The sequence below is a fragment of the Patella vulgata genome, chromosome 9 (genome assembly GCF_932274485.2).
Source record: "Patella vulgata chromosome 9, xgPatVulg1.2, whole genome shotgun sequence".
NCBI lineage: Eukaryota > Metazoa > Mollusca > Gastropoda > Patellidae > Patella > Patella vulgata.
Window position 1 is genome coordinate 4,012,198 of NC_065887.2, and position 12,141 is coordinate 4,024,338.

The 12,141-nt window shown below is 34.9% G+C and overlaps 1 protein-coding gene across 1 annotated transcript in view; it reads right to left on the reverse strand.

Moving 5' to 3' along the window:
- The window catches only part of LOC126831555 (uncharacterized protein PF3D7_1120000), a 39,775-nt gene extending 27,869 nt beyond the window's left edge, over positions 1-11,906 (reverse strand). The window contains exons 1-11 of the mRNA XM_056103480.1: positions 11,766-11,906; positions 8,807-9,333; positions 7,964-8,014; positions 7,034-7,090; positions 5,865-5,981; positions 5,046-5,119; positions 4,410-4,499; positions 3,582-3,622; positions 2,769-2,876; positions 1,726-1,829; positions 550-660 (exon numbers count right to left, since the gene is read on the reverse strand). Coding sequence (XP_055959455.1) covers positions 550-660; positions 1,726-1,829; positions 2,769-2,876; positions 3,582-3,622; positions 4,410-4,499; positions 5,046-5,119; positions 5,865-5,981; positions 7,034-7,090; positions 7,964-8,014; positions 8,807-9,333; positions 11,766-11,790 — 1,305 coding nt within the window. The 5' untranslated portion in view covers positions 11,791-11,906. The remainder of the gene's footprint in view (positions 1-549; positions 661-1,725; positions 1,830-2,768; positions 2,877-3,581; positions 3,623-4,409; positions 4,500-5,045; positions 5,120-5,864; positions 5,982-7,033; positions 7,091-7,963; positions 8,015-8,806; positions 9,334-11,765) is intronic.
- Positions 11,907-12,141: the final 235 nt, after the last annotated feature.

A 12,141-nucleotide genomic window follows, 5' to 3' on the forward strand; every position in this document is an offset into this window, starting at 1 on the left:
GATACAGCGTGCACATGCTAACCAATCGGCCATCCAACCCCCCAATGCAAGAGCTAAATCTGCCTATTGCAGGTCTTTCTTTGGGCCTTAAATGTTATCTAAATTATTAATTAGACATTTATTAACATGACAAGACCATAATCAACTCTTGATGTCATCGGATGGCTCCAATTTTAAGTAGATTAGAACAGTTTGGCCATTTAATGATTTAATATAAAAATGGAGAAAAAAACACCCTAGTGTGCATGGAAGGAGAGTGAGTTCCCTTGGGTTGGATGGAGGCGAAGGTTGGGGAGAGAAAGGTTTGGTAAAGCTCAGTAGCATCTCACATTCTTATGGAAGTTATCAACTATCTAACTGAATAAAGTAGTAGGAGTATCAAAACCACACGCTACAATCAAAACCACACGCTACAATTAAAACCACATGCTGCAATCAAAAACCACACGCTACAATCAAAACCACACGCTACAATTAAAACCACATGCTGCAATCAAAACCACATGCTGCAATCAAAACCACATGTTTTCAATAAAGTCTAAATCTTACCAACTGGTTCTCGACATCCTCTAGGTTTGTCATGAGGTTCATAATTTCACGTCGGGCTTCTGACTGTTCTTTTAAACTTGAATCGATACGTCCATCACTAGCCAATAATTTCTGTAAATAAAGAGAGAGATAGAGAAAGAAATGGGGTTTAACGTCCACTCGACATAAACTAGTGATTTCAGGATTAACATATGGTTCAATTGGACAGGCTACCCTACTCCTTGTCACGTACAACTGGGGAATCTAAACCACGCCAGTTGACTCAATGACAGATCATATAATACAATGCACACATGCTGAGTTGCTGACCATTTGACCATCCCCCTCCCCACTCTTTTGTAAATAAACAAAACAGCCTTTCTTTTCATACACTAAATACAAAATTTGGGCCTGTCATTGTCTGTCATACTCACACAAATACAATTTATATGTCAGTATGATAGATAGATATATTTATATATCAGTATGGTAGATAGATATATTTATATGTCAGTATGATAGATAGATATATTTATATATCAGTATGGTAGATAGATATATTTATATGTCAATATGGTAGATAGATATATTTATATATCAATATGGTAGATAGATATATTTATATGTCAATATGGTAGATAGATATATTTATATGTCAATATGGTAGATAGATATATTTATATATGGTAGATAGATACATTTATCTGGCACAAACATGCACAAAATCAAAAATGACATACTTAGTTATGGCAAAACATTTATTTTAGAACTAATTTGGGGCCCCTGGCCTGATTCAAAGGCTTATGATATAAGTTTTAATTCCCTTACAAGACTTTGTTAAACAGCCATTTTTAGGCCTTAAATGTTATATAAATTAATGATTAGACTTTTATTAACATGTCAAGACCATAATCAACTCTTGATGCCATAAGATGGCTCCAATTTAAAGTAGATTAGAACAGTTTGGCCATTTAATGATTTAATTTAAAAATGGAGAAGCGAGGCTAAGACTTGAATGACCAGTTCGGTAGTTAAGATCAATGCACATACGTTGTCAAAACTACAACAATTAATAACTTCGTTCAGAATAAAGTAATTTGAATGAAATTTTCAATATATTCATTTTGCATTATCTATTTTTGAAATAGTATAGCGAGATACATAATGTATCTTTAATAATAGATTGGTGATATTTACATTCTTTAAGTCTTCCATATTCTTCTGTGCATTGGTTAATTCAGCTAATCGTTTATCAACAGCTTTCATGATAAAATTAAACTGTTTCTTTCCATTCTTTATAGCTAAAATAAAACAATGAAATGCAGTGAAATGAAATGAAATGAAATGAAATGCATTTCTGTATATAATTTAATATAATACATTGCGCCATACATGTACTTGTACGGAATCAAGTTGTCCATTTAGAGTAGGCTATATCCTATCGCCAAGTACGACCGACACTTCCCTTTCCACCCTCATCCCGTGCACCGTTATTCTGTTGCCACCTTGTATGCTGGTATGTTATGTTATATAAAGTTGTTTGTTAGTATTATTGTTGGATGGGTCCTTATCTTATTACTGGCATTGTATAAATATAGAGAGAGAAATGGGGTTTAACACCCACGGAACACTAACATTTTATCAATAAATACAATATGCAAACTGTCTGCCCTTAAATATATGTAAGATTTAGATAAAGAGCTGGCCTTTCTTGCTATAATAGTTCAAAAGTAGATAATGTAAAATGAATATACTGAACATTTCATTTAAATTACGTTATTCTGAGCAAAGTTAACACTGAAGTTTTAACAAGATCTAGCATAGATTGTTTATTATCGTCATGGACCTTTATAATACATGGACCTTTATAATACATGGACCTTATAATACATAAATGGACCTTATAATACATGAATAATCGTAAGAGCTGTGCTTGTTAATCAAGAATTAGCCTTGATAAGTCATTTTTAAATTAAATCATTAAATGGCAATCATGTTTAATTTGTTTACATCTCTGCCATCCGATGGAATAGAGAGTTGATTATAGCCATGTCATGTACAAAAATGTCTAAATAATTATAATATTTGAAGCCAAAATAAACACCTGTAAAGGCAGATTATAATGCACCTATATTAAACAAGTTATAATAGATAACACAGTACTGTTCGCTGATGGCCACAATGTAGAGATTTAACAAAAATAATGCAAAACAAATTGTGTTGTCATAGTTTCTACTCACAAGTTTTGAGAGCGATTCCTTTCACCCATTTGGTGGCTTCATCTAATAGATTAGTTATAGTCCCTACAGCTGTATCCCATTTTACTTTACTACTTAATATAGCATGATCTGAAATATACAATAGTCATATCTTAAAGATACATTAATGTAAGATTTAGATAGAGAGCTAGCCATTCTTGCTATAATAGTTAGAAAATAGATAATGTAAATTGAATAATCTGAAAGTTTCATTCAAATTACTCTATTGCGAGCAAAGATATTAGCCTTTAAAGGTTTGACAAGACGTGCAATAATTTCAACCACCGTACTGGTTGTTCGGAGCTAAGTCTCGCTCCTCCATTTTTAGCTTAAATCAAAATGTGGCTGAACTGTTCTAATCTATTTAATATTGGAGAAATTCGATGCCATTGAGATTTCATTATGGCCTGGATCAGTTAATTAATGTCTAATTAATAATTTAGAAAACGTTTCAGGCCTAAAGAAAGACCTGCAATAGGCAGATTTAGCTCTTGCATAATGTATAATGACAGTTATAATAATATACCCTGCTCTGAAATACATGACAGTTATATCTTAATATAACATGATATGAAATACATGACAGTTATATCTTAATATAGGCCTACTATGATCTGAAATAAACAATAGTTATATTTCAATACAAAGTTGTTGAGTTATCGTACTAATTATTCGGACTTTTACACTGCCCCCCCCCCCCCCCGATCCGCTGGGATAGAACAATGTAGGCGTGTCCAGAACAACACCTATTTATATCCCCAATACACATATAGATAAAATACCAGTTCAACTCACCATCTAGTATAATTATTTTGGGAGCCACATGCTTTTCTTTCCTGTCAAAATACAAAAAAAAAATAAAATACATCTACATTTTCATATATATTTTACATTACATTGTGACGTTAAGAGGTAACATTGTGACTTCAAGAAGCGTTATGTATTTATATTATGACTTTAAGAGGGAGCCACAGTGGCTCTGTGAGTAACACGTTGGCTCGACAACCTGGAGGTTCGGTGTTTGTGTGTTCGATTGGCGTTCATGTAAAAGATCCCTTGGCAGTTGGAATTCGATATAAGAGTAGGCTGTAGCACCACTGTCCTGGCAAAATTTCCCTCATAGCACCCTATATGGTGTATGTCCGTCTTTATCAGGCTATTTGAAGCAGAATAGGATAAAAGATAAAGAGATGGCAGTTCTCGCTATAATAGTTAAAAACTTGATAGTGTAAAGGGAATTTGCTGAAAATTTCAGTCAAATTGATCCACTATGAGCCGAGAAAGAAGCGGGTGAAATTTTTGCATAGTCTCGGTCATCATAACTAAAATCATTATTATAAACAGCATAGTCTCGATTATCCACTTTTATTGATTTAATTATCAATAGCCGTTGGCGGCATATAGGAATCTAATCCAGCCAACATCGAAGGCTAGCCTTGATATCGAGAGTTTATTATGGTCTGGATAAGTTAATTAATGTCTAATTGATAATTTAGATAACATTTCAGGCCTAAAGAAAGACTTGTAGTAAAGCAGATTTTGCTCTTGCATAATGCATGTTTAAATATTGTTTATATATAAAAGAGGTCACATATATTTAATATTTACATCTCGGTACCTTACCTTTCAAAAATTTTGCTAATATTTTGTAATAATATCTGACTAAGACTGGTTAGTTTCTCCGTTGTTTCAGTGTAAGAATACAAACCATCTCTAAAATCAGAAAATAAAACATAGATCATTTAAAGATACATTATGGGAGATTCTATAACGAGTTGGCAGTTCTCACTATAATAGTTTAAAACTAGATAATGTAAAGGCAATATGCTGAAAATTTTAGTCGAATTGATCCACTATGAACCAAGAAATAAGCGATCGAAAGTTCCGCATAGCCTCGTTCATCATTACTAACGTCGGTACAACAAAAATGATAGTCTCGATTATCCATTTAATCGTTATATCGAGAAGGAAAGTTATGCAGCGTTGACATCGAGAGAAGATTATGGTCTGGATACGTTAATTAATGTCTAATTAATAGTTTATATAACATTTCAGACCTAAAGGAAGACCTACAATAGGCAGATTTAACTCTTGCATAATGTATGTTTAATTCATTTTTTTAAATTTCAAATTTTATTTATCCCTACAGTGAGATCTGGAAGAGTTTATAAATAAATTGTGTTTTATTTGAGGTGTTTATTTAGCCAATTACCTTGTAATTATTTTTGAAATAAAATCAGAAATAGTTTAAAAACATACGTCATGTTATCATAATTTACATCCGCTTCGTATATCGCCATTTTGTAATTTTCATCTGGTTTTAATTCTTTTTCCTGCTCAATAAAACCAATAAAATCAATCACAAGAAATCCAGAAATAGATTAAAGCCACTGCATTCATCAAACAATATCTAAAAGATCCCTTGGCAGTTGGAATTCGATATAAGAGTAGGTCGTCGCGCAGGTGTCTAGGCAAAATTTCCCCCATAAGGTCTGTCATTCAGTCAACTGGCGTGGTTTTGATTGCCCGGTTGTACGTGACAAGGAGTAGGGTCGCTTGTCTAACCTAGTGGGTTTGCTCCGGGTCCTCGAGTTTCCTCCCACTGCTAACGTCATCTATGTGCAAGCGACTTATTGAAATATAATCGAACCATATGTTAGTCCCGAAATGACCTAGTTTGTGTCAAGTTGACTGTAAATCCCATTTCTCTCTCTTTTGATGTCCGATTGGGCATATTCCAGGTCAGACGTTTACCAACATGCATAGAACATGACTGGCATATACAGGTGAAACAGCATCCATGCACTATTATAATAACAAGCTTTTGCCAGGCAACATACCCCCACATTTTGCAAGAGATTAAGTTTCATCAAAATCAGAAAAAAATTGTGATCCCTAGAGTGTCCACAAGCTAAAAACGTGACTTTTTGTACAATCAGGGGTCATAATCCATGAAGTTACGATCCGATACATACAAAACATGAACGGATGGACAGACGGGAATACAGGGGGACGACGATATACGTGGGCATATAAAAATAATGAAAAATAATTGAATAAATAATATGAATGATTTACCAGTTCTCCTTGTTGAAAATGGATCCAGTTATTGACTTGTTCTATTATACCATATCTTTCTTGACAATCTCCAACATATTCATTGATATTAATCATAATACCACGTCTTTCATCTATCTGTAATATACATACATAGATGGATGGATGGATGGAGGGATGGAGGGATGGATGGAGGGAGGGAGATGGATGGGGGAGGGATGGAGGGACAGATGGATGGGTGAAGGGGGGGGGATAACTGCATTAATCAACTGATGACTGAATCATTTGATGGAGATTGAATACATCAATGATGGGTGAATGGATGGGGGATGGAGGGATGGATGAAGGGAAGGAGGGAGGGTCAAATGAATGGAGGGATGGATGGGGAGGGAGAAAGAATATATCAATGGATGGATGAATGGTGGATGGATGAATGGCTGGGGATAGATGGAGGGAAGAAGGGATGGATGGAGAGACTGGTAGATGGATGGAAGGACTGGTGGAGGGCTGACTGAATCAATGGAGATTAAATGAATCAATGAATGGATGAATAAAAAAATAGAAATGAAATAGAGTTTTAACTTCAACTTTTTACTGCTCTGACTGGTTCTGGATTAATAAATAGATAAATGGATGGATGGCTGGATGAATGAATGAACAAATGAATTGGATTATCTCCCCTTGAATATTGTAAATTACCTGTTTAAAACCTATTCAGTCCATAAAATATCTGATTATCTACTAAAATATGTAAATAATTTAATAATTTGGTTGGTAACCACCTAATGTATGTTACTGACAAAATGGCTAACCATTTCTCAATAAACCAACTAATAATACAGTCAAAAGTGTCAAGGGACACAACTCCACGTGGATAGAGTAAATATCAATGGATGGTCGAGACTTAAATGGATTTAAACACCCGTGAGATTTAAAAATTTAACGATTAAATGGATAATCAAGACTTAGTCTTGGTTGTCAAGTACCGTTGCTACGACTATAAACAATCTGTGCTACATCTTCAAATAGTCATAATTATGCCCAGAATAAAGTAATTTGAAGGAAATCTTCAATATATTCATTTTTCATTATCTATTTTTGAACTATTAAAACAAGCTCTTTAACTAAATCTTACATAATGTATCTTTTTAAATGAAGAATGTCAGAATAAAATACTAGTTAAATCTTACCTTTTCTCTCTTTGCCCTGGCTTCTTGTGATATAACTGATAATTGTCCAGTATTTTTCTACCAACAAAAACAACATAAATTAAACATCAGATATTAAATTTTAAATATAGTAACACCATGAAAAAAAAAAGTATTCTAGTTTTCCGCTACTCCTGCAGAACTTTTTTGTTTCAAGCTAGCTGCATACCCGGCCTCGCCCATGGCCCAAATTTGTCTAGGCCCCAAATTCCCCCAGGTTTTAATTTGCCCAGGGCCTAAATTTGATGGCCTAAGTATTCACAGGGTCTGCTGGTTAATTTGAAACCACATATGCGGGGATGGAGACTGACGATGAAGAGTGATTTGCCCTGGGCCCAGGCCGAATTCACCCCAGGGCCCAAATTTGATGGCCTAAAACATTAACATGGTCATGCTTGTTAATTTGATACCAAATATGTGAGGGTGGATCGCGGCGACGAGTGTGATGGTTGAACATACACACATACATACAAACCATGCTAGTTGAATCAATGACAGACCTTATGATACAACACGCACATGCTAACCTTTCGGCCATCCAACCCCCAAGTAGACAACAAGCAGACAACAAGTAGACAGATAACAAGTAGACAGACAACAAGTAGACAGACAACAAGAAAACAACAAGTAGATAACAAGTAGATAACAAGTAAACAGATAACAAGTAGACAGACAACAAGAAGACAACAAGTAGACAGACAACAAGAAGATAACAAGTAGACAACAAGAAGACAACAAGTAAACAACAAGTAGATAACAAGTAGACAGACAACAAGTAGATAACAAGTAGATAACAAGTAAACAACAAGTGGACAACAAGTAGACAGACAACAAGTAGACAGACAACAAGTAGATAACAAGTAGGCAGACAACAAGTAAACAACAAGTAGATAACAAGTAGTAATAAATAACCTTATTCATCATGGTATCCTCCTCATCATCATAACCACCGCTTTGTAATGCCTGGAAATATAATAACACATGACACAATTATATATAATACAAGTTACGTCAAGGATTTATTCCAGGGGTTTCTCGTCTTTATAAAGCAAAGAATGACTACTTTAGTACAATGAAGATATCCATACAAAATATGGAACAAAGACAAACATTATACAATCAGAGATAATCATTTAAGAACCGTCAAAGGGTGGGAAACCATAAGGGTAGGTAGGGTGGTAATGAAATATGCACAAAGACCAGCGGTTTCCAGGCAGGATACGCCCACATATTGCAATAGATGGATAAAGAACAAGCTAAAAAAAAGCTTTTGTTCGTACAATCAGGGGGAATTAATCCAGGAAGTTAGGGTCTGAAATGCGCGAATAACGAAATGGACTGAGATATTTGGGATATAAAGATATATTTTAAGTTTAAACAAAATCGGATAAAAACTGTGACTTCTAGAGAGTTCACAACCTTGGTATTACATACTTTTACACTATTTGCGTACAAGGAGCAGCCATTTTGTCAGGCAGTTTTGGTCAGATTTGGTCAGATTTTCACGAAATTCGAACTTAACCAACAATAGGGTGTAACAGTGATACATTTAAACGCATTTTGTCACGTACAACCAGGGAATTGAAACCATGCCAGTTGACTTAATCACAGACCTTATGATACAACGAGCACATGCTGACCATTCGGTCATCCAACACCCCCATTTGATATGAAAGCCTCATTGTACATGTAAGCTACTACATCTATAACTAATAATTTTTTTTCCGTATCAACTGGGTGTCCGAGACTACTAACCTTTTGAACCCGAGCATTGATCTCATTTAACTTATCTCGTACACCTTGTTCCATTCGCTTCTTTTTGCTCATAGCGATGTCCGTGAGTATGGAAAAAGTATGACTGTTATCGGCTGAAATGCGTGTTTCGGACAATCGGCGAGTACCACCAAACAATTTGTTATTTAAGAATATCGAATCTGGTCGGATATCCCCTCCAGAACTATTCCGCAAGACTGGAAGCTTCCATTTTTGCGCCACTGTAATCTCTTCTTTTTTCGGTTCGATCATCTGCATAAGAAGGTTCTTCATTTTATCAGGAGATTTCTGGTTTTTGATCTTAGATTCAATTGTCTGCCATTTGCTTGGTGATTTGCGCTTGGCACCTTGATTAGGTGTGTCTTTTCGACTCTCGACATCAGTACTGACTTTATCTGATGTAACGGAAGGTTGTTTGGTAACTGGTGGTCCTGTGGTAACTTGGGGTTTGGTGGTGAAAGCCACAGAACTAGGTTCTCTATCCGCAGCTGTCTTACCACTCTTTTTCACTGTTCAATAAAAACAAATAGAAAATGGTTGTAAATACGTTAAAATTAAACATACATTATGCAAGAGCTAAATCTGCGTATTGCAAATCTTTATTTAGGCTTCAGATGTTATAGAAATTATTAATTAGACCTTTATTTACATGACAAGCTCAAAATCAATTCTGTAGACCCTCGGATGGCTTGGATACAATTTGGATTTAAACAGTCTTCCATTAAAATTGAATCAATAAATGGCGGTCACTACAGGAAACTAGTGATGAAAGTCAGGGCTGCCAAGAGAGGCTACCATAGCCACTGAGCATGTTACTTGATAATCAAGAATCTGTGGGTGGAGTTTTCGTCTGTCAATCAAACGATCGCCAATTCTCATAGATGGTGCAGACACAATTGATGCCTATTTCTAGTCCAAACTTCCAACAGTGACAATTCCGTTCAGAACAAAGTAATTGACTGAAATTCAATATTTTCGTTTTTTATCATCTATTTTTGAATTATTAGAGCAAGAATGGGCAACGATTTATAAAACTCTTAACTAACGTATCTCTTTAATCCACACATGGTCCAGATTAAAATATTTCATTCAAATTACATTATTTTGAGCGAAGTTATCAATATGTGTACTAGGCCCTTACATAATGCCTGTTTAATTGTCAATTTCGACATTTTAAAAATACTGAACCAAAAACACAAAATAAATAACACTATAAATTTTGTGTAAATTGTATGAATTGATTTTAAAATGTGTAAGTTTAATAGTTTTGGTTTCCTACAACCAACAAATAAACAAATTTTAATGAACTCTCTCTTTCATATGGGGATTGGGGTGGCTGAATGGATTTTGTGCATTGAGTCAACTGGCATGGTTTTGATTCCTTGGTTGTACGTAACAAGGAGGAGGGTCGTCTGTCCAACATCGGGGGGGGGGGGATGGCCAAGACCCCTACGAGTAATCGAATTATGGAAATAAAATTGAACCATGTGTTAGTCCCGAAATGACCTAGTTTGTGTCAGGTGGACGTTAAACCCCATTTCTCTCTCTCTCTCCCAACATCGTGGGTTTTCTACGGATCTTCTGGTTTCCTCCCACAGCTAAGGACCCCTACATGCAGGCGAATTATTAAAATACCATTCAAAAATGTGTTAGTCCCAAAATTACCTAGTCTGTGTCGAGTGGAAAACCCATCTCTCTCTCTCTTTCATATAGAATAATGTGTGAATATCGATTAAATTGAATTTGATGTTAATCTAACTGTAAATTTAAATTGTCTATTTATTAAGCTTATGTTTTATAAATCTATGAAAATCAAGAATTGAACTGAAAATTTGAATCAAACTGAAAATTTGAATTGAACTGAAAATTTCAATTGATTTAAAAGTTTGAAATTGAACTGAAAATTTGCATTGTCTATTTATTTCTTAAAAATGTAAATAATTATATTTTGAATTTGTCATTTCTATATATATATATATAATAGAGTAGGCCAGCGATCTATCTCATGGTTTTACTACAAAGTGTTGTAAGTAAAATACGTCAAACAATACAATTTTCAAAAAAGAGAGAGAGAGAGAAATGGGGTTTAACGTCCACTTGACACAAACTAGGTCATTTCAGGACTAATTTTATTTACATAATTCGCTTGCGAGTAGGGGTCTTTAGCAGTGGGAGGAAACCGGAGGACCCGGAGAAAACCCACGAGGTTGGACAGGCGACCCTACTCCTTGCCACGTACAACCGGGGATTCGGAACCACGCCAGTCGACTCAATGACAGACTTTATGATACAGCACGCGCACGCTAACCATTCAGCCATCCAATCCCCCAATTTTCAAAAAAAAACATTATCAATTAAATAGCCCAAGTCAGTCTGCCTAAATCATAATGTCACAGTCCATAAAAAAATACCCATGAATGAAATGGACTTTTAATTTTGCACAGGTACTAAATTCTAATTTGGAACTGTGAGTGACCTTATCTGGATCCAGATGCATTTAATTTTTTAAATAAATAGGGAAAATTGATTTGCAAGTTTAAATACAAATTTTTGTAGTTTCAAGTTGATTTTCTGTAGATTTGGGTTATAAATACTCTCATCCCTTAAGACACATCTATCTATCTTTAATAAAAAAATATTTATCTTTTAAAAAATCTATTTATTTGCTTCAGCAACCTCGCTATTCCTCTAATTAGTTCATTTTTCTTTTAATCTCTGCCATAATTTATTTGTTTGCCGTTTAAATACAGAAACTTATATTAAAACCAACACGTAACAAATCTAAAACCTTTTTTTTTCTTTTTTTAAATATTCCCTTTTCCCTCTCCAATTGCCAATTAAATACAAAAATAAACAGTTATTTTTGGTACCAGTAGACGGTTGAGTAAATGTTTAAGTGGAGTTATTTTGTGCGTTTTGCCGTGCACGTGCATTTCTTTACCTGGCTTCGCAACGCCCCGTTGCATCACTCGCCTCGTGCAGCTCTCTCACGAGCGGCTTTATGAATGAAGTTTTTACTATGTCATGTCATAATTTTGACAGGTCGCAGATTACTGTCAAACTCTTTATGCAAGCACGTGGCTTCTATATACACAATAATAACCTTTAAACTGTTTTAGGTCCGCCCATTGTGTGTGATGGGGAAAGTTAGGATGTTGTCTGTAAAATTATAAATAACATTTAATGTAAAATACGGTTCGGATAGAAAAATAAAACTCTAAATTTAGTATCAGTTAATAACAGGATCAAAAAGTTATAATTGTTTAGCCTACCGTCACAATTAAATGAACCTCTGGTTAATCACCCCTCTGGCGATA